At 35.6% G+C, this 19,028-nt stretch overlaps 1 protein-coding gene across 1 annotated transcript in view; it reads left to right on the top strand.

The window, feature by feature from the left end:
• IPO8 (importin 8) overlaps nucleotides 1-19,028 on the top strand; it is a 172,083-nt gene that overhangs the window by 3,464 nt on the left and 149,591 nt on the right. The window contains exons 2-3 of the mRNA XM_077170434.1: nucleotides 5,637-5,718; nucleotides 9,850-10,006. Coding sequence (XP_077026549.1) covers nucleotides 5,637-5,718; nucleotides 9,850-10,006 — 239 coding nt within the window. The remainder of the gene's footprint in view (nucleotides 1-5,636; nucleotides 5,719-9,849; nucleotides 10,007-19,028) is intronic.

Below are 19,028 nucleotides of genomic sequence, written 5' to 3'. Positions count from 1 at the left end.
GCAGTATGAGGATATACGGTAATTTATCTCAGAATGTTTTCATCGGCCAGATTAACATAGATGTAATCAAGGCTGAAAGAAGAAGTAAAAAAAGTTTCAGAAGTTCTTTGAAATGGCAAGCAGTTATAGAAAAAGGTGTTCTAAAATGGGCAACAATATTGAAATGGGATTTGTTTTCCCAGTAACTACTTTCAAATAGGTAGCATTAGTTTAAGTGTAAAGTTTATTTTGTATTTATGTGTGATATAATTAAAGAAATTAGTCTGTAGTTTACATTAGGCTTCACTCTGTTGTACAGTCCTATTTTAAAAAATGTATTCTAGTAACATATATACAACCTAAAATTTCCCCTTTTAATCACATTCGAATATAGTTCAGTGATGTTAATTACATTCACACTGTTGTACAATCACCACCACCATCTATGACCTAAACTTTTCCATCACCCCAAACAGAAACTCTGTATCAATTAAACATTAACTCCCCATTCTCCACTCCTGTTCCAGCCCCTGCTAATGTGTATTCTAATTTCTGACTTCTGAATATGCATTTCTAATTATTTCATATCAGTAAGATCATGCGATATTCGACCTTTTGTGTCTGGTGTATTTTACTCAACATGTCTTCAAGATTCATTCATGTTGTTGCATTTATCAGAACTTCATTCCTTTTTACAGCTGAATAATATTCCATTGTATGTATATACCAGATTTTATTTATATATTTATCATCTGAGACTTGTATTTCCTTTTGATTTTCTGTTTGATCCATCTATTGATGTCCCCTACTGTTAATATAGAACTTTCTATTTCTTTCTTCAAGTCTGTCAAAATTTGCTTAATATAGTTAATAGTTTGGGTCTCTACTGCTAGGTGCATGTATATTTATAATTTTTATGTCTTCTTGTTGAGCTAACCCCTTTATCAGTACATAGTGATCTTCTTTACCCCTCATAACAGTTTTGACTTATAGTCTGTTTTATCTGATATTAGTATCACTACCCAGCTCTCTTTTGGTATCTGTTTACAAGGAATATTTTTTTTCTATCCATTGACTTTCAATCTACTTGTGTCTTTGAATTTAAGGTAAATTGCATATAGTTGGACTGTGCTTTTTAAAATCCATTCTGCTAATCTCTGCCTTTGGAATGAAGAGTTTAATCCATTTACATTGTACTGATAATGCAGGACTTTTTCCTACCATTCTGCCTTTCATTTTTTTAAAGTCTTACCTCTTTTTGGCCCTTAATTTTTCTGTTAATGACTACTTTCATATTTACTTGATTTTTTTTTGTAGTGTACCATTTTGAGTTCATTATTTCTTTCTGTATGTATTTTTTCAGATGTTTTCTTTGTGGTTAGCATGGGGCTTAAATTTAACATCCTAAATCTGTAACAATCATGTATAATTTGTTATGGACTTAACTTTAATAGCAAACACTGTTCCTATACCCCTCTGTCCCTCCACCTTTTTGTTGTATTTGTTACCAATTATGTCTTTATACATTGTATGTACATAACCATACATTTATTACTTTTTATGCATTTGCATTTTAGAACCTGTAAGATGTAAAAAGTCGAGTTACATACTAAAAAATACAGCATATATTAAAAAATACAATACATTAGTGCTGGCATTTATAGTTACTAATATGGTTATCTTTACCAGAAGTCTTTATTTTTTAATGCAGCTTCAATCATCTTCTGTCTAGTATTCTTTCCTTTCAACTGCAGAACTCCTTTTAGCATTGCTTGCAGGGCTTTTGTTACCTGAGAAGATATTAATCTGCCCCTTATTTTTTGTGTTTTCGCATGGGCAGGCACTGGGAATCAAACCCAGGTCTCCGGCATGGCAGGCGAGAGCTTTGCCTACTGAGCTGCTGTGACCTGCTCTGCCCCTTATTTTTGAAAGACAGTCTTGCTGGCTATAAAATTCTTCATTGGCAGTTGTCCTCTTTAAGCACTTCAAACATTTTGTCCTACTCACTTCTTGCCTCCATGGTTTCTGATAAGAAATGGGCACTTAATCTTATTGGGGCTCACTTGTACATAACACATAGCTTTTCTCTTGGAGCTTTCAGAATTCTTTCCTTGTCCTTTGGCATTAGACGCTTTGATTACTGTGTTTCTGGGCATGGATCTCTTTGAGTTCAACTTATTTGGAGTTTATTGGGTATCTTGAATGTATATATTTATATCTTTCGTTAATTTTGGCAAGTTCTCTGTTATTATGTTTTTGGATATTCCTTCTGCTCCTTTCTTCTTCTGGGACTCCCATTATGCATATAATGGTACCTTTGTTAGCATCCCGCAGGTCTCTTAGGTTCTGTTCACTTTTTTTTCATTCTTTTTCTTAATATTCTTCATCCTGAATCATTTAGATTGTCTTGTCTTCAAGTTCACTGATTCTTCTGCCATTTGCAATATGCTGTTGAAACCCTCTAGGGAATTTTTCACTTTAGTTATTCAATTCCAGTTTCTCTCTTTAGTTCCTTTTTCAAATATCCATCTCTTTATTGAGACTGTCATATTGTCCATTCATTGTTTTCCTGTTATCCTTTAGCACTTTCTCTGTGTTTTCCTTTATCTCTTTGAGCATATTGAAGATCATTTTGTTGAAGTATTTGTCTAGGTGTTAAAAATCTGATATTCTTCATTGATGGTTTCTGAATTTTTATCTTGTTCCTTTGGATGGGCCATCATTTCCTGTTTCTTTATCTTAGAACTTTTTGCTGTACACTTTACATATTGCTATTTAAAAAGTTAATGTTATCGAGCAAATGTGGGTTCTCTGCCTGATGCACATAACAGCCAATCTGTGATATCCAGGGTTTCAAAGAGAGAAAGAGTTTATTGCCATGCACGAAGCTGGAGATCAGATGGCCTATTGGCCCAAATATCTGTATCCTCAAGTCTAAGGAGTTCAGGGTTTTTATGGATTCAAACATGGGGAAGATGGAGTTGTGTTACCATTACAATATCAAGTATAAAGAGGGCTGAGCCTAGGCTAGCATAACCATTACAATACTAAGTATAAACAGGGTTGAGACTAGGCTAGCATAACCATTACAATGGTAAGTATACATAGGGCTGGGACTAGGCTAGAATAACCATTACGAAAGTATAAACAGGGCTGAGACTAGTTGAGTTTCAGTAATTTCAGGCATTAATTTTTGGCTATTCTATAATAAAGAAGAAAAAACATCTGTATAATGATTCAGTGATCATAATCATTTGCTAATTCTTAGTTTCTCTGTCCCATTAATGCTGGGATTTAGTCCTTGAGAGGTCTGTTCCCTAAATTTGTATTCAGCTGGTATTGCAGAGATTTCCTAGAGTGCCTTGAGCTAACAAAAACAAATGAAAGCAGTCTTTGAAAATTCAGTCTTTGAAAATTGTCTCTATGTTGGTTAGTGCTCTTCCTCAGAGTTTGACCCCGCCACCAAGATCAGCCTGGGGTATATGTGAAGTACAAACTCCTGTCCTGGACGCTTGCTAGGGCCTTAGTAATTTTTCCATTTATAGGAATCCTAATTGTATGCTTCAGAGCAAGGTGATTTTTTGCCCCAGGGCACTTTGACTTAATTGTTTCTTTGTGTTGCCTTAGCTACAAGCTGCTTCTGCCTCCAGGGAAGTTCTGGAAGTGGGAGGAAAAGATGAATTTCCTGGTCAGTTTTTTAGGCTACCATCCAATAGAGTGGCATTGGCATACAGACACCCCAGTATGTGTATAGAGGTTGCTCTTCTCCCTCTGGAACAGGGCCATGACCCACAGTAGGAGCAGACTAGCTCTATATTGTCAGGGAGGTGGTAAGGGACAAGCTGACAAGGGTGCTATGAGCGTCTCCTGTTTTTTTTTGGTGCCTAGTCTGGGAATCGAACCCTGGTCTCCCACATGGAAAGTCAGCATTCTACCACTGAACCATCCATGTACCCTTCTCCTGTCATTTTGACAGGTGCATTTTCTTTATTCGGCATGTGTCCGGTTACTGTAACCCTTTAACGGTTTTATGAGGTTTTGAGGAAGATTGCGCCGGTGGTTTTTGCTAGTTGTTTGAAAGACTCTTTGGGGGGAATGGCACCCTGGAGTGTCTTATGCTGCAATCTTGGTTAACCAGTGCATTATTTTTTTTACGTTTATTTTATTATTCAAGTACTCTGTTTCTTTACTGATCCTCTGTCTAGACCAATGCTTTACTTTACTAGACTAGTAAAGCTTTTCTTTAGCTTTAAACACTGGTACATGGCTTTTACTTTGTTGCAGCTGAATGTTTTTTTCTGAAGAGTTCTTAGACTTCACTGGTCCAATTCAAGCTGAGCCCTGTACCCTGGGACCTCTACCTCATCACTGATCAGGAGGAGGAACAATATTTTAAGATGCCAATTTTCACCTAGTTAATTTTGAATCAAACATTTATTTCAGTGAAAGCTTATAAATAAATGAATATGAATACTGATTAGTTTAAAAATAGAAATGTATACACAAGTCTGTTTCTTGAAAAGAATGCCGCCATAAATCTAGGCTCTCAGGAAAAGGTAAATGCAACAAAATCTCTGGGTCATTGTCCAACTTTAGCTTTACTGAGAATTTACAACTTTTTTTCTGGGAAGGTCAGTAGGCAAGGCTACATGTGAGCTCCAGGAAACAGAGCTTCTGCTGCTTAAGACGTTGAGCAAAGCTATAATATATCCCAGGTACTAGACATCTGGAGAGAATTATGGCTGCTTTGTGTTTTATTTTTCTTTTTTTTGCATCAAAGGTCACTGTGGCCAAACTCAGGAGTAGGTCAAAATAGAACATGTCTGTGTGGTGAAAAGTCCCAGGCAGCAGGTTGGAGCAGGAACTTCATCAACACAGACTCACTTTGGCATTGTTAGGTTTACAGTGTGGTAAACCAGTAGAGGGCAACTTGGTGATGACAGCTCTCAATACTTGACTGTCCCTTGAGTTGCACTGTTCCAGTTTAGACTGGTTTCCTGCTACAGCTCATACTCAGCTTTTGACATCATCTTGTTTTCCTATGTTGGATCTGTTCTTTTCCCTAGCCCATGTTTTCTTGTTCATCAAAATACTATAAGCAAAATTAAAGCATAAATAAACTGGGAAGAAACACTTGCAATGTATAGGTCAAATAAAGGGTTGACCTTTAAATTCATAAATAGCTCTTAGAGTTAAGATTAAAAGAAATATTCCAGTTACAGAAGGATAAAGGGAACAAGGAATTTGCAGAAGAAAACAACAAACATGAAATATTGGGCCTCCCTAGTAAATAGAGCAAATGTAGTTTAAAATATTAATGAAGTTTTAAAGTTTCGAAGAGAGATCGTACCTGTATTGGATATACAGAGACTTTCATACTGGTGTTGGAAGTGTAAATTGGGACACATTTTCTGGAGAGCATTTTGGTAATATTTGTCAAAAAATCATAGGAATGTTCATACTCTTATTCAGCAATCCAACTTCTAGGCATTTATTCTAAGGACTTTTTTTTGACTTGAAGTATTTTAATAAACTTTATTTTGCTGTGGAGAGTTTCTCTTAGAAATTTTTATTTGGACAGTAACGTATTCAGTAAGAGCTGCTGATAACTATTCATTTTTCTGGCACATTTTGTAAAATTTTTTTTGTAATTTCAGTCCTACAAGATTATCAATTTTGCCCCCAGTTTACTTCGGATTATAGTCTCTGACCATGTGGAATTCCCAGTACGGCAGGCAGGTGAGTTGGTTTTTTCTCCTTCATAAATATATTTGTAGGTGAAAGTAGAATGAGAGTTTTGTTTTAATTCTAAATACCTGTTTCTTGAAAAATAGGAAGCATGCATGAAGTATTTCTAATGGCTTAAAAGCTCTCTTTCTCCTCTGAATTTAGAAATAGATACTTAGCTCTCAAATCTACCCTAGCTTTTTCTTTCCTTTTCTCCCTTCCACTCAGTTCCTTGTCTCTGTAAGTTTGCCATTTTTTCCCCCTAAGCTTTCTCAGTTTTAATAGCATAATCTCCCTAATTTTTTATGCTTCCTGGTTGCTTAGGCTTTGGGCCCATGCATTAGAACCATGAGTTTTATATTTGTGAATTTGTGCCCCATTCATGGTAATATATTGAACTGATGTACCTAATTAGATGACTGGGAAACAAGACCTTTTGATTTAAATATGAATCTTACATTTAGCCTTATTACTATTACTATGTAATGTGCAGAGAAGGGACCCCAACTTAAATTAGGATAGTTGTAATTATGAAGATCACAAGTCATTTTTGTTTTTAGTTTTTTATTCCTTGCCTCTGAAGAGGAGATCTTTTATTGAAATCCCTGACATATATATAAACTTAGATTCAGAAATATACTTTCTGTCATACACTTTGGAGTTGCGATAAGAAGAGTAGCTTTTAAAAGTGTTAGTACAGGCATATTACATTAGATCTGGAAAACTCATAGGTGGTAATCAAGGTGACACTATCATTTGGAAAAATAATCTGCTTTCTATTTTCCATAAGTGGCATGCTTTTGTTCTTTTATTTTTTAATAAATTTCCAGAAGATGCACAGAGAAGATGTAAAAATTCAGTCTATGTCAAGAATTATTTATTCAGAGGTTATTTATTCATTAAGATTACTCTAAGCATTCTAGAGTGCAGACCTGAATCAGGAAGATGCCTCCGATTAGTGCAAAAGCACTTCAAGAAGTTTGTAATTTAAATTCATGTATTTTACTTGTAGGAAGCTCCTCAGGCTCGTACTCAGAATAGATTTAACCTTATTTTAAGTGTAATTTATAAACTTTGTCATTTGTTTCCTAACTTTTTGCAGTTGAAAGTAAAAATAAGGCAGAGAGATGTTAACAAATTAAGACAAGAAATGGAAAAGCTGAGAAACAACATGAAAAGCATGGCATCCTGGTCCACTGAGTATAACAGCAGTCCCTGCCCCTTGAGGTTATAGAACTCAGTGGACCAAATTATGGCCCTGGGTCCAAAATGTAGAAAGTAAGAGATTCATTCTGCTTGAGGAAAAAGTGTGAGTGTATTTTAGAAAGTTAATTTCAGACTTAAGAAAATGGTAAGTGGATTTTCTAAGGAAGCAAAGTTTAAAACACTTCGTTTCTTCATGAATTGGATTAAGACAATAGTAGAGTCTTGTTCTTAGTTCTCGCAGGTGGCTAGGTAGATACTTAAAATAAATGATTAAAGGGAAGTTTTTAGATTATTGAGAAAATTTCAATTATCTTTGTTTTTTTCCTCACTATCCTTAGTATTCAGTAATTACCCGTAAGAGTAATAGATATTTGCTTTTCAAATTATTATGTTAAGTTCAATTTTTTTAAAGTTTATTTTATCATATGATGTTTTAATAAGTGTATATTCTGTTTACAAAACAAAGTATGGTACAGGCACATGAATAGATATATTGACTGATGGAATTGAATTGAGAGTTCAGAAACAGACCCTTACATCTATGGCCACTTGATTTTTTTTTTTTCCCATATCCTTACCCCTCCCTTTCATTGATCACTAACATTTCAAACTAAATTTATTTAAACATTTGTTCCCCTGATTATTTATTTTTATTCCATATGTTCTACTCATCTGTTGACAAGGTAGATAAAAGGAGTGTCAGACACAAGGTTTCCAAATCACACAGACACACTGTGAAAGCTATATCATTATACAATCATTATCAAGAAACATGGCTACTGGAACACAGCTCTACATTTTCAAGCAGTTCCCTCCAGTCTCTCCATTACATCTTGGATAACAAGGTGATATCTACTTAATGCGTAAGAATAACTTCCAGGATAATCTTTCGACTTTTTGGAATCTCTCAGCCATTGACACTATGTCTCATTTCACTCTTCCCCCTTTTGGTCAAGAAGACTTTCTCAATCCCTTGATGCTGGGTCTCAGCTCATTCTAGGATTTCTGTCCCACGTTACCAGGAAGGTCCACACCCCTGGGAGTCATGTCCCACGTAGACAGGGGGAAGGTGGTGAGTTTGCTTGTTGTGTTGGCTGGAGAGAGAGGCCACATCTGAGCAACAAAAGGGTTTCTCTTGGGGGTGACTCTTAGGCCTAATTTTAAGTAGGCTTGACCTATCCTTTGTGAGGTTAAGTTTCATATGAACAAACCCCAAGACTGGGGGCTCAACCTATAGCTTTGATTGTCCACACTGCTTGTGAGAATATCAAGAATTCAACTTGGGGAAGTTGAATTTCTCCCCATTCTCACCATTCCCCAAAGGGGACTTTGCAAGTACTTTTCCACTCACTGATCAAATCACTCTCAATTTTATTTTAATTAATTGCTGAATATTGATGTGTATGAATTAATCAATGTGCATTTTATATAGGCTGTTTTGCATGGTACCTCATAATAAAAATATTTCTTAGTTATAAAATTAATAGTGATTTAATCATTAAACATAGGTGTTTACCATGTCCTTTTTTGCTGACTCAAGTTTGCTTTCCATATTTTCAGAATTTTGTTCTATAAAGATTTAAATGATTTTATGTAAGATATAGGTGACTTTTCTTTTTGCAATGATTAATCCTATGTAATCATGCTGAACTGCTGACAGATTGGCCCATATCCTTAGATCTTTCATTTTTTTTAACAGTGTACAAAATTTTTTGGTACTCTGTGCCAGTCATTTATATAACAGTACTTGAGTAAAAGTTGGAACTTAGTCCAGAGCCTGTATGGTATATGAAAAATATATGAAACAAAAAATTCAAACTAATGTAAACACAATAACTCCCAAATAATTTTTGTTTTTATCCAAACAAATTGAAGTCTTAGATGGAAGGGTCTTTTTCAAACCTGTGGTGAATCAAAAATAATGAAAGAGGAGCATATATGATGTCAAGTTCATAATTTCATTAAATTTCTACTGTAGTATTATTTAGAACATGTTGGTTTTTCTGTGGTATAATGTTTTTACCAGCTAGTTTAGATTTGTATTAAAGGAGGGTTGAAGGGGCTGTTAAGGTGAGACAAGAAGGCAGAGGGGAGGTTTAAGGGGAGAAAGTTATGATGCTTCACAGATCTCATCTCTTTATTTTTATATACCACAGCATGACATTATAAATATTTACTTATATTCTGTGTTCAACATATTGGCAAGAAGCTTCACATTCACCCTTAAAAGCCCTGAAGTAGTATGTCATCTCTTTCTTTCAGAAGCCTTTTGTTAGAAGTTGAAGTTGAAAGTCATTAAAAAGAGTAGGGACAAAATCATTGCTTATGTCTTTTGATAGAAATAGACAGATAAAATTTTTTCCTGATATTTTCCAAATATATTTGAAGACTGATGTCCTTCTCCCTATTATTATATTTACAAGTAGTAATATTTGAAAAGGGCAAATGAAAATTACTAATTCTTTTAAAAGAATATATAATGATACTTCAGTGTGGTAGTGCAGTATAATAACAGGGAAAAGAAATAAGCAAAAACAATCTACATGAAGGAAAGCAGAATTTTATCTATTGTTAACTCTGTATTTGGCATTATGAAAACTGTGACCCTTCTGAACTTGAAGTACATTTAGTTGGGTCTCATTTAGGTCACCTTATATTTAGTCTAACACTACATACTTTGATTTCTAAGTCATTTTTCTGTTTTTTAAACTCTGGAGTTTGATTGACAATGTTTTCTAGTTAGAATTTTTTCACTAGGTAAAGAAGAATGTTTACGTTCTTATCCATTTTGTTTCCTGCTTGGCTATTTATAGTCATAAAGTTTTTCATCTTTTGCTGTGTTTCATGTTTAACATTGGAGGACTTTGCCTTTCTCTAAAGCTGACTAAAAGCCATTCTTTCAATACTGCTATATTAGTTTTTTTTTCTCCAACTTAGCTGCCATTTATCTGAAGAACATGGTGACACAGTACTGGCCAGACAGAGAACCTCCACCAGGAGAAGCAATATTTCCATTCAACATTCATGAAAATGATCGCCAGCAGATACGTGATAACATTGTGGAAGGAATAATTCGGTCTCCAGATTTAGTAAGGTACATTATATTGTCTATAGGATTAGTAGGAAGCACAGAATATTTGGATCCTGGAGGTGGTGGCTCTCATCGGCCTCAAGTTTGTTTTTTTAAAGAAAATAATGAAGATGGGCTCTCAATTTTCTTTTACTTATTTTGTCTACTTTGTTAATTCTTTGCCTCACAATATTTCGGACTTTTCTCATAAGTTGCTACAGAAGAGTTAAGTTAAAAATTACTCTAACCAGTATGTAAATCACTCATGTTTTTAGTCATAACCTCTTGACCTTTTACTGTCTTTCTTTTTTTTTTGATACAAGGAGATTGACTTCTGGGAATTTTAACCTACCACTTTTCTTAACCCCTTCTTTATACTTTTATTCATTTTCATGAACTGAGTATGTTTCCTTTGGAAAAGACAGGATAGAGTAAAAAATGAATTGCCTGCAGCTTCTGAAATTCATAGATGCTGTCCAGCAGTACTGTCGATTAGAACTTTCTGCAGTGATGGAACTGTTCTCTCTCTGTCCTGTCCTGTATTTAGCCATTAATCACAGGTGACTATTTAGAGCTTGAAATGTGACTAGTACAACTAAGGAGCTGATTTTTAATTTTATTTAATTTTGCTTAGTTTTAAGCACACGTGTGGTTAGTGGCTGCTCTTTTAGACAGTGCATCTGTAAAGTCATAAAAATTTTGCAGTTTTCAAGTAGGAAAAAAATTCTTTTCAGTCTGTGAACTGTAGTAATTAGGTTTCTGTTGAACAGTTATTGGAAAATAAGTTTGATGTAGATAGGGGAATGAAATTGTTTAATATCAAGAGATTAGAGTGTCTAATAGACATTATGACATAAGCAATAGAAAAGTGGGGGCATGTGAGGGAAAAGGTAATAGAAAGAAGAAACGTGGAACTCCTCTTTGTGCAGTTATTTTGTTAGGTAAGAGGAGAAAAGCAGATGTGCTCATTAAAGAAAATCACCATTCTCAAGTGAATGTCCAAATGCTAATTGTGGTACTGCTATCTTTATAGTATCATCATGTATCTATTTCTCGTCAAAACATTTCCATTTTCAGATCTCCCTGACTCTTCCAGTGATCCTATCACTAATCCATTAAGAAACGATGGCTTTTTTCAGCAGGAATCTCCTCCTTTCAAAGCTATCCTTTGCTTGGCTTGAAATAAGAATTGACTGGGTGTAATTTAAAAAAATTTTTAAAAATGCGAACTTTCAGTTTTATTGGCCTATTTGTTGTTTAAAGGACCAAACAATTGCTGATGACACAAGAGGAGATCTTTACCTTTATCGTGAAGTAATTCTTTGTGGTTTTGTTTCTTTTATGTCCTTAAGGTGTAACTGTGGTCACTCTTGGAGAAATGTTTTTTTTGGTCTGTTTGTTTTCCTGTTCTCCAAGTGTTCTAGTTTGCTGGCTGCTGGAATGCAATATACCTGAACTGGAATGGCTTTTAAAAAGAGGAATTTAATAAGTTACAAGTTTACAGTTCTAGGCCGAAAAAATGTCCCAATTAAAGCAAGTCTATAAAAATGTCCAAATTAAGCCACCAACAAGAGGTTACCTTCATTCAAGGAAGGCTGATGCAGTGCAGAGTTTCTTTCTCAACTGGAAAAGCACATGGTGAACATGGTGACATCTGCTAACTTTCTCTCCAGGCTTCTTGTTTCATGAAGCTCCCCCTGGGACTTATTCTTTCATCGCCAAAGGTTTCTTGCTGCGTGGGCTCTCTGCTTCTTGTGGCTCTAAAAAGGGACTCTCTCTAAAATGTTTATTCTTTTGAAGGATTCCAGTAAACTAATCAAGACCCACCTGGAATGGGTGGAGTCACATAATTTCTCTAATCAACAGTAAATAACCACAATCTGGTGAGTCATATCTCCATGGGAACAATCAAATAGCTCCCAGCTAGCAGTATTGAATGAGGATTAAAGGACGTGGCTTTTCTGGGGTCTACCACAGAATTCAAACTGGCACACCAAGTTTAAAGAGTATTGCAAAGGAAATTTTCAAATAGGTTAGGTAATGTGCATTTATTTTACCACTTTCAATGAATCCAAGTTGTTCAACTGAACTTTTTTTTTTTTTGGCAGTATGGAATCCTATAAATTAGGATTCAGGGTTTTTTTAAAAACATTTTTTGAATTTTGAACTTTTTTTTTAGGGGAGGGGAGGGTACATGGTCTGGGAATCGAACCCAGGTCTCCTACGTGAAAGGCAAGCATTCTATAACACTGAACTACCCGCACACCCTAATTTTAAACGGTTAATTTTGAAATATTTTCAAACTTAAAGGATAGTTAAAAAACTAATACAAACCTCACAAGAACTCCAGCATACCCCTTTTCCCCCACATACCCAGATCACCAAATTTAACATTTTGCTATGTTTGCCGTGTGATTCTATCTGTGTATCAGTCTCAGTCTGTATCTATTCGTCTGTCTATCTCTATACCTATTTATCAGTCTATTTTGTGAACACAGTACTGGAGTGTGCATTCCCTAAGACCAAGGATATTCACTTATGTATCCACCCTCGGTTCAGTTATTACATTTAAGAAATTTAACATTGATACTAAGCTTACAGTCTATATTCTATTTTTTCATTTCTCACAATAATCTCCTCTTAAGCCTTCTCCCTTGATAGATCCTGTCCAGGATCACATATTGTATTTAGTTTTTTTGTCTCTTTAGTTGCTCATTCTTTTTTTTTTTTGACCTTTCAGCCACTCCTGAGCATACCATTCAGTGGGATTAATCCTGTTCGCAGTGTTACAGTACCCTTACTACTGTGACTAAAACTTTCCCATTTCCCTAAACAGAAATCCTGTACCCATTTTGCATTAATTCCCCATTTTCTTTGACCCCAGCTTCTGGCTTTCTACTTTCTCTGCTTTGTGTCTCTGTGAGCTTGTATGTTCTCCAGTATTTTCTTTGTAGTTACCCTGGGGGCTCAAACATAACAATCCTATTATATTTTCCAATATTGTTACCTTGATCAGAGATGTTTATTTCTTCATGTGGTTTCTATCTGATGTCTATTGTCCTTTCCTTTCAACCTGCAGAACTGTCCTTAGCGGTTTTTTTAGGGCTGTTTTAGTATTTCGTATTCCCTCAGCTTTTGTTTATCTGGGAATGTCTTAATTCTTCCTTCATTTTTGAAAGACAATTTGGTCAATATAGGATTCTTGGTTGGCAGTTTTTTGCCTTCAGCACTTAAAATATGCATCCTGCTGCCTTTTTTTTTTTTTTTTTTTTAGAGAGAGGGAGGAAGGGAAGGAAAGACAGAGAGAAGGAAGGAAGGATGGAAGGAAGGAAGGGAGGAAGAAAGGGAAACATCTTTAAACATTTTCTTGTTTTATTGTATTTTGTTTGCCTGTTTGTTTTTTACATGGGCTGGGGCCGGGAATCGAACCGAGGTCCTCCGGCATGGCAGGCAAGCACTTTGCCCGCTGAGCCACCGCGGCCCGCCCATCCTGCTGCCTTTTTGCCTCCATGGTTTCCTATGAGAAGTCAGCACTTAATTTTATTGAGGCCCCCTTGCATGTAACACATTGCTTCCCTCTAGTGTCTTTCAGAATTCTCTCTTTATATTTGGCTTTTGACAGTTGGATCATAGTATGTTGTGATGTGGCTGTTTGGTTTATTCTGTTTGGAGTTCATTGCATGCCTGATATGTATATTCATGTCTTTTGTTAAATTTGGAGAGTTTTCAGCTGTTATTTCCTCAAGTATTGTCTCTGCCCATTTCTTTATTTCTTCTTTGGGACTCCTACAATGTGTGTATTGGTATGCTTGATTGTGTCTTACAGGTTCCTCAGGGTCTGTTCACTTTTCCTTATTCTTTGTTCCTTCTGTGCCTCAGACTGAATCACTTCATGTGCATTATCTCCAAGTTCACTGATTCCTCCCTCTGCCCACTCTAATCTGCTGTTGAACCCTTTAAGAGAAATTTTAATTTCTGTTACTGTGATCTTCAGCTCTGATTGGCTCCTTTTCTTAATGTCTGTTTCTGTATTGATTGTTCATCTGTTGTTTTCCTGATTTCCCATCATTCTTTTTTTTTTAACATTTGCTCATTCTGCTTCTACATATGTAATCAGTAATTCTCAATATCATCACAGTCGCATATGCATCATCATGATCATTTCTTAGAACATTTGCATCAATTCAGAAAAAGAAATAAAAAGACAATAGAAAAATAAAACTGAAACAGAAAAAAATATATATATACCATACCCCTTACCCCTCCCTTTCATTGATCACTAGCATTTCAAACTAAATTTATTTTAACATTTGTTCCCACTATTATTTATTTTTATTCCATATGTTCTACTTGTCTGTTGACAAGGTAGATAGAAAGGTGCATCAGACACAAGGTTTTCACAGTCACACAGTCACATTGTGAAAGCTATATCATTATACAATCATCATCAAGAAACATGGCTGCTGGAACACAGCTCTACATTTTCAGGCAGTTCCCTCCAGCCTCTCCATTACATCTTGGATAACAAGGTGATGTCTACTTAATGCATAAAAATAACCTCCAGGATAACCTCTCGACTCTGTTTGAAATCTCTCAGCCATTGACACTTGGTCTCATTTTGCTCTTCCCTCCTTTGGTCGAGAAGGTTTTCTCAATCCCATGATGCTGGGTCTCAGCTCATTCTAGAGTTTTTCTTAATCCCTTGATGCTGAGCCTCAGCTCATTCTAGGATTTCTGCCCCATGTTGCCAGGAAGGGCCACACTCCTGGGAGTCATGTTCCACGTGGATGGGGGAGGGTGGTGAGTTTGCTTGTTGTGTTGGCTGGAGAGAGAGGCCACATCTGAGCAACAAAAGATGTTCTCTTGGGGGTGACTCTTAGGCCTAATTCTTTTTTTTTTTATTAATTAAAAAAATTAACTAACACAACATTTAGAAATCATTCCATTCTACATATACAATCAGTAATTCTTAATATCATCACATAGATGCATATTCATTGTTTCTTAGTACATTTGCATCGATTTAGAAAAAGAAATAGAAAGACAACAGAAAAAATAAAACGATAATAGAGAGAAAAAAATAAAAAAAATAAAAAAGAAAAAAGAAAAAAAGAAGAACAAAAAAACAACTATACCTCAGATGCAGCTTCATTTAGTGTTTTAACCTAATTACATTACAATTAGGTAGTATTGTGCTGTCCATTTCTGAGTTTTTGTATCCAGTCTTGTTGCACAGTCTGTATCCCTTCAGCTCGAATTACCCATTATCTTACCCTATTTCTATTTCCTGATGGTGTCTGTTACCAATGACATATTCCAAGTTTATTCTCTAATGTCGGTTCACATCAGTGGAACCATACAGTATTTGTCCTTTAGTTTTTGGCTACTCTCACTCAGCATAATGTTCTATAGGTCCATCCATGTTATTACATGCTTCATAAGTTTATTCTGTCTTAAAGCTGCATAATATTCCATTAGCCACTCGTCTGTTGATGGACATTTTGGCTGTTTCCATCTCTTTGCAATTGTAAATAATGCTGCTATAAACATTGGTGTGCAAATGTCCATTTGTGTCTTTGCCCTTAAGTCCTCTGAGTAGATACCTAGCAATGGTATAGCTGGGTCGTATGGCAATTCTATATTCAGCTTTTTGAGGAACCGCCAAACTGCCTTCCACAGTGGTTGCACCATTTGACATTCCCACCAACAGTGGATAAGTGTGCCTCTTTCTCCACATCCTCTCCAGCACTTGTCATTTTTTGTTTTGTTGATAATGGCCATTCTGGTGGGTGTGAGATGATATCTCATTGTGGTTTTGATTAGCATTTCTGTAATGGCCAGGGACATTGAGCATCTCTTCATGTGCCTTTTGGCCATTTGTATTTCTTCTTCTAAGAGGTGTCTGTTCAAGTCTTTTTCCCATTTTGTAATTGGGTTGGCTGTCTTTTTGTTGTTGAGTTGAACAATCTCTTTATAAATTCTGGATACTAGACCTTTATCTGATATGTCATTTCCAAATATTGTCTCCCACTGTGTAGGTTGTCTTTCTACTTTCTTGATGAAGTTCTTTGATGCACAAAAATGTTTAATTTTGAGGAGCTCCCATTTATTTATTTCTTTCTTCAGTGCTCTTGCTTTAGGTTTAAGGTCCATAAAACCGCCTCCAATTGTAAGATTCATAAGATATCTCCTTACATTTTCCTCTAACTGTTTTATGGTCTTAGACCTAATGTTTAGATCTTTGATCCATTTTGAGTTAACTTTTGTATAGGGTGTGAGATACGGGTCCTCTTTCATTCTTTTGCATATGGATATCCAGTTCTCTAGGCACCATATTTATTGAAGAGACTGTTCTGTCCCAAGTGAGTTGGCTTGACTGCCTTATCAAAGATCAAATGTCCATAGATGAGAGGGTCTGTATCTGAGCACTCTATTCGATTCCATTGGTCAATATATCTATCTTTATGCCAGTACCGTGTTGTTTAGACCTCTGTGGCTTCATAATATGCCTTAAAGTCAGGCAGCGTGAGACCTCCAGCTTCGTTTTTTTTCCTCAAGATACTTTTAGCAATTCAGGGCACCCTGCCCTTCCAGATAAATTTGCTTATTGATTTTCTATTTCTGAAAAATAAGTTGTTGGGATTTTGATTGGTATTGCATTGAATCTGTAAATCAATTTAGGTAGGATTGACATCTTAACTATATTTAGTCTTCCAATCCATGAACACGGTATGCCCTTCCATCTAATTAGGTCTCCTGTGATTTCTTTTAACAGTTTTTTTTAGTTTTCTTTGTATAGGTCTTTTGTCTCTTTAGTTAAATTTATTCCTAAGTATTTTATTCTTTTAGTTGCATTTGTAAATGGGATTCGTTTCTTGATTTCCCCCTCAGCTTGTTCATTGCTAGTGTATAGAAATGCTACAGATTTTTGAATGTTGATCTTGTAACCTGCTACTTTGCTGTACTCATTTATTAGCTCTAGTAGTTTTGTTGTGGATTTTTCCGGGTTTTCGACGTATAGTATCATATCGTCTGCAAACAGTGATAGTTTTACTTCTTCCTTTCCAATTTTGATGCCTTGTATTTCTTTTTCTTGTCTAATTACTCTGGCTAAAACTCCAACACGATGTTGAATGATAGTGGTGATAATGGACATCCTTGTCTTGTTCCTGATCTTAGGGGGAAAGTTTTCAATTTTTCCCCATTGAGGATGATATTAGCTGTGGGTTTTTCATATATTCCCTCTATCATTTTAAGGAGGTTCCCTTGTATTCCTATCCTTTGAAGTGTTTTCAACAGGAAAGGATGTTGAATCTTGTCAAATGCCCTCTCTGCATCAATTGAGATGATCATGTGATTTTTCTGCTTTGATTTGTTGATATGGTGTATTACATTAATTGATTTTCTTATGTTGAACCATCCTGGCATACCTGGGATGAATCCTTGGTCATGATGTATAATTCTTTTAACGTGTTGCTGGATTCGATATACTAGAATTTTGTTGAGGATTTTTGCATCTATATTCATTAGAGAGATTGGTCTGTAGTTTTCTTTTTTTGTAATATCATTGCCTGGTTTTGGTATGAGGGTGATGTTGGCTTCATAGAATGAATTAGGTAGCTTTCCCTCCACTTCAATTTTTTTGAAGCGTTTGAGCAGGGTTGTTACTAATTCTTTCTGAAATGTTTGGTAAAATTCACATGTGAAGCCGTCTGGTCCTGAACTTTTCTTTTTGGGAAGCTTTTGAATGACTGATTCAATTTCTTTACTTGTGATTGGTTTGTTGAGGTCATCTATTTCTTCTTGAGTCACAGTTGGTTGTCCATGTCTTTCTAGGAACTTGTCCATTTCATCTACATTGTTGTATTTATTAGCATAGAGTTGTTCACAGTATCCTGTTATTACCTCCTTTATTTCTGTGAGGTCAGTGGTTATGTCTCCTCTTCCATTTCTGATCCTATTTATTTACATCCCCTCTCTTCTTATTTTTGTCAGTCTTGCTAAGGGCCCATCAATCTTGTTGATTTTCTCATAGAACCAACTTCTGGTCTTATTGATTTTCTCTATTGTTTTCCTGTTCTCAATTTCATTTATTTCTGCTCTAATCTTTGTTATTTCTTTCCTTTTGCTTGCTTTGGGGTTAGTTTGCTGTTCTTTCTCCAGTTCTTCCAAGTGGACAGTTAATTCCCGAATTTTTGCCCTTTCTTCTTTTTTGATATAGGCATTTAGGGTAATAAATTTCCCTCTTAGCACTGCCTTTGCTGCGTCCCATAGATTTTGATATGTTGTGTTTTCATTTTCATTTGCCTCAAGCTATTTACTAATTTCTCTTGTAATTTCTTCCTTGACCCACTGGTTGTTTAAGAGTGTGTTGTTGAGCCTCCACGTATTTGTGAATTTTCTGACACTCTACCTATTGTTGATTTCCAACTTCATTCCTTTATGATCCGAGAAAGTGTTGTGTATGATTTCAATCTTTTTAAATTTGTTGAGACTTGCTTTGTGACCCAGCATATGGTCTATCTTTGAGAATGATCCATGAGCACTTGAGAAAAAGGTGTATCCTGCTGTTGTGGGGTGTAATGTCCTATAAATGTCTGTTAAGTCTAGCTCATTTATTGTAATATTCAGATTCTCTATTTCTTTATTGATCCTCTGTCTAGATGATCTGTCCATTGATGAGAGTGGGAAATTAAAGTCTCCAACTATTATGGTGGACGTGTCTATTTCCCTTTTCAGTATTTGTAGTGTATTCCTCACATATTTTGGGGCATTCTGATTCGGTGCATAAATATTTATGATTGTTATGTTTTCTTGTTTAATTGTTCCTTTTATTAGTAAATAGTATCCCTCTTTGTCTCTTTTAACTGTTTTACATTTGAAGTCTAATTTGTTGGATATTAGTATAGCTACTCCTGCTCTTTTCTGGTTGTTATTTACATGAAATATCTTTTCCCAACCTTTCACTTTCAACCTATGTTTACCTTTGGGTCTAAGATGTGTTTCCTGTAGACAGCATGTAGAAGAATCCTGTTTTTTAATCCAT

This window comes from Tamandua tetradactyla, chromosome 7, assembly GCF_023851605.1.
Source record: "Tamandua tetradactyla isolate mTamTet1 chromosome 7, mTamTet1.pri, whole genome shotgun sequence".
Taxonomy (NCBI): domain Eukaryota; kingdom Metazoa; phylum Chordata; class Mammalia; order Pilosa; family Myrmecophagidae; genus Tamandua; species Tamandua tetradactyla.
The sequence above is the reverse complement of the archived record's forward strand: the minus strand, read 5'-3'. Positions and strand labels throughout refer to the sequence as shown.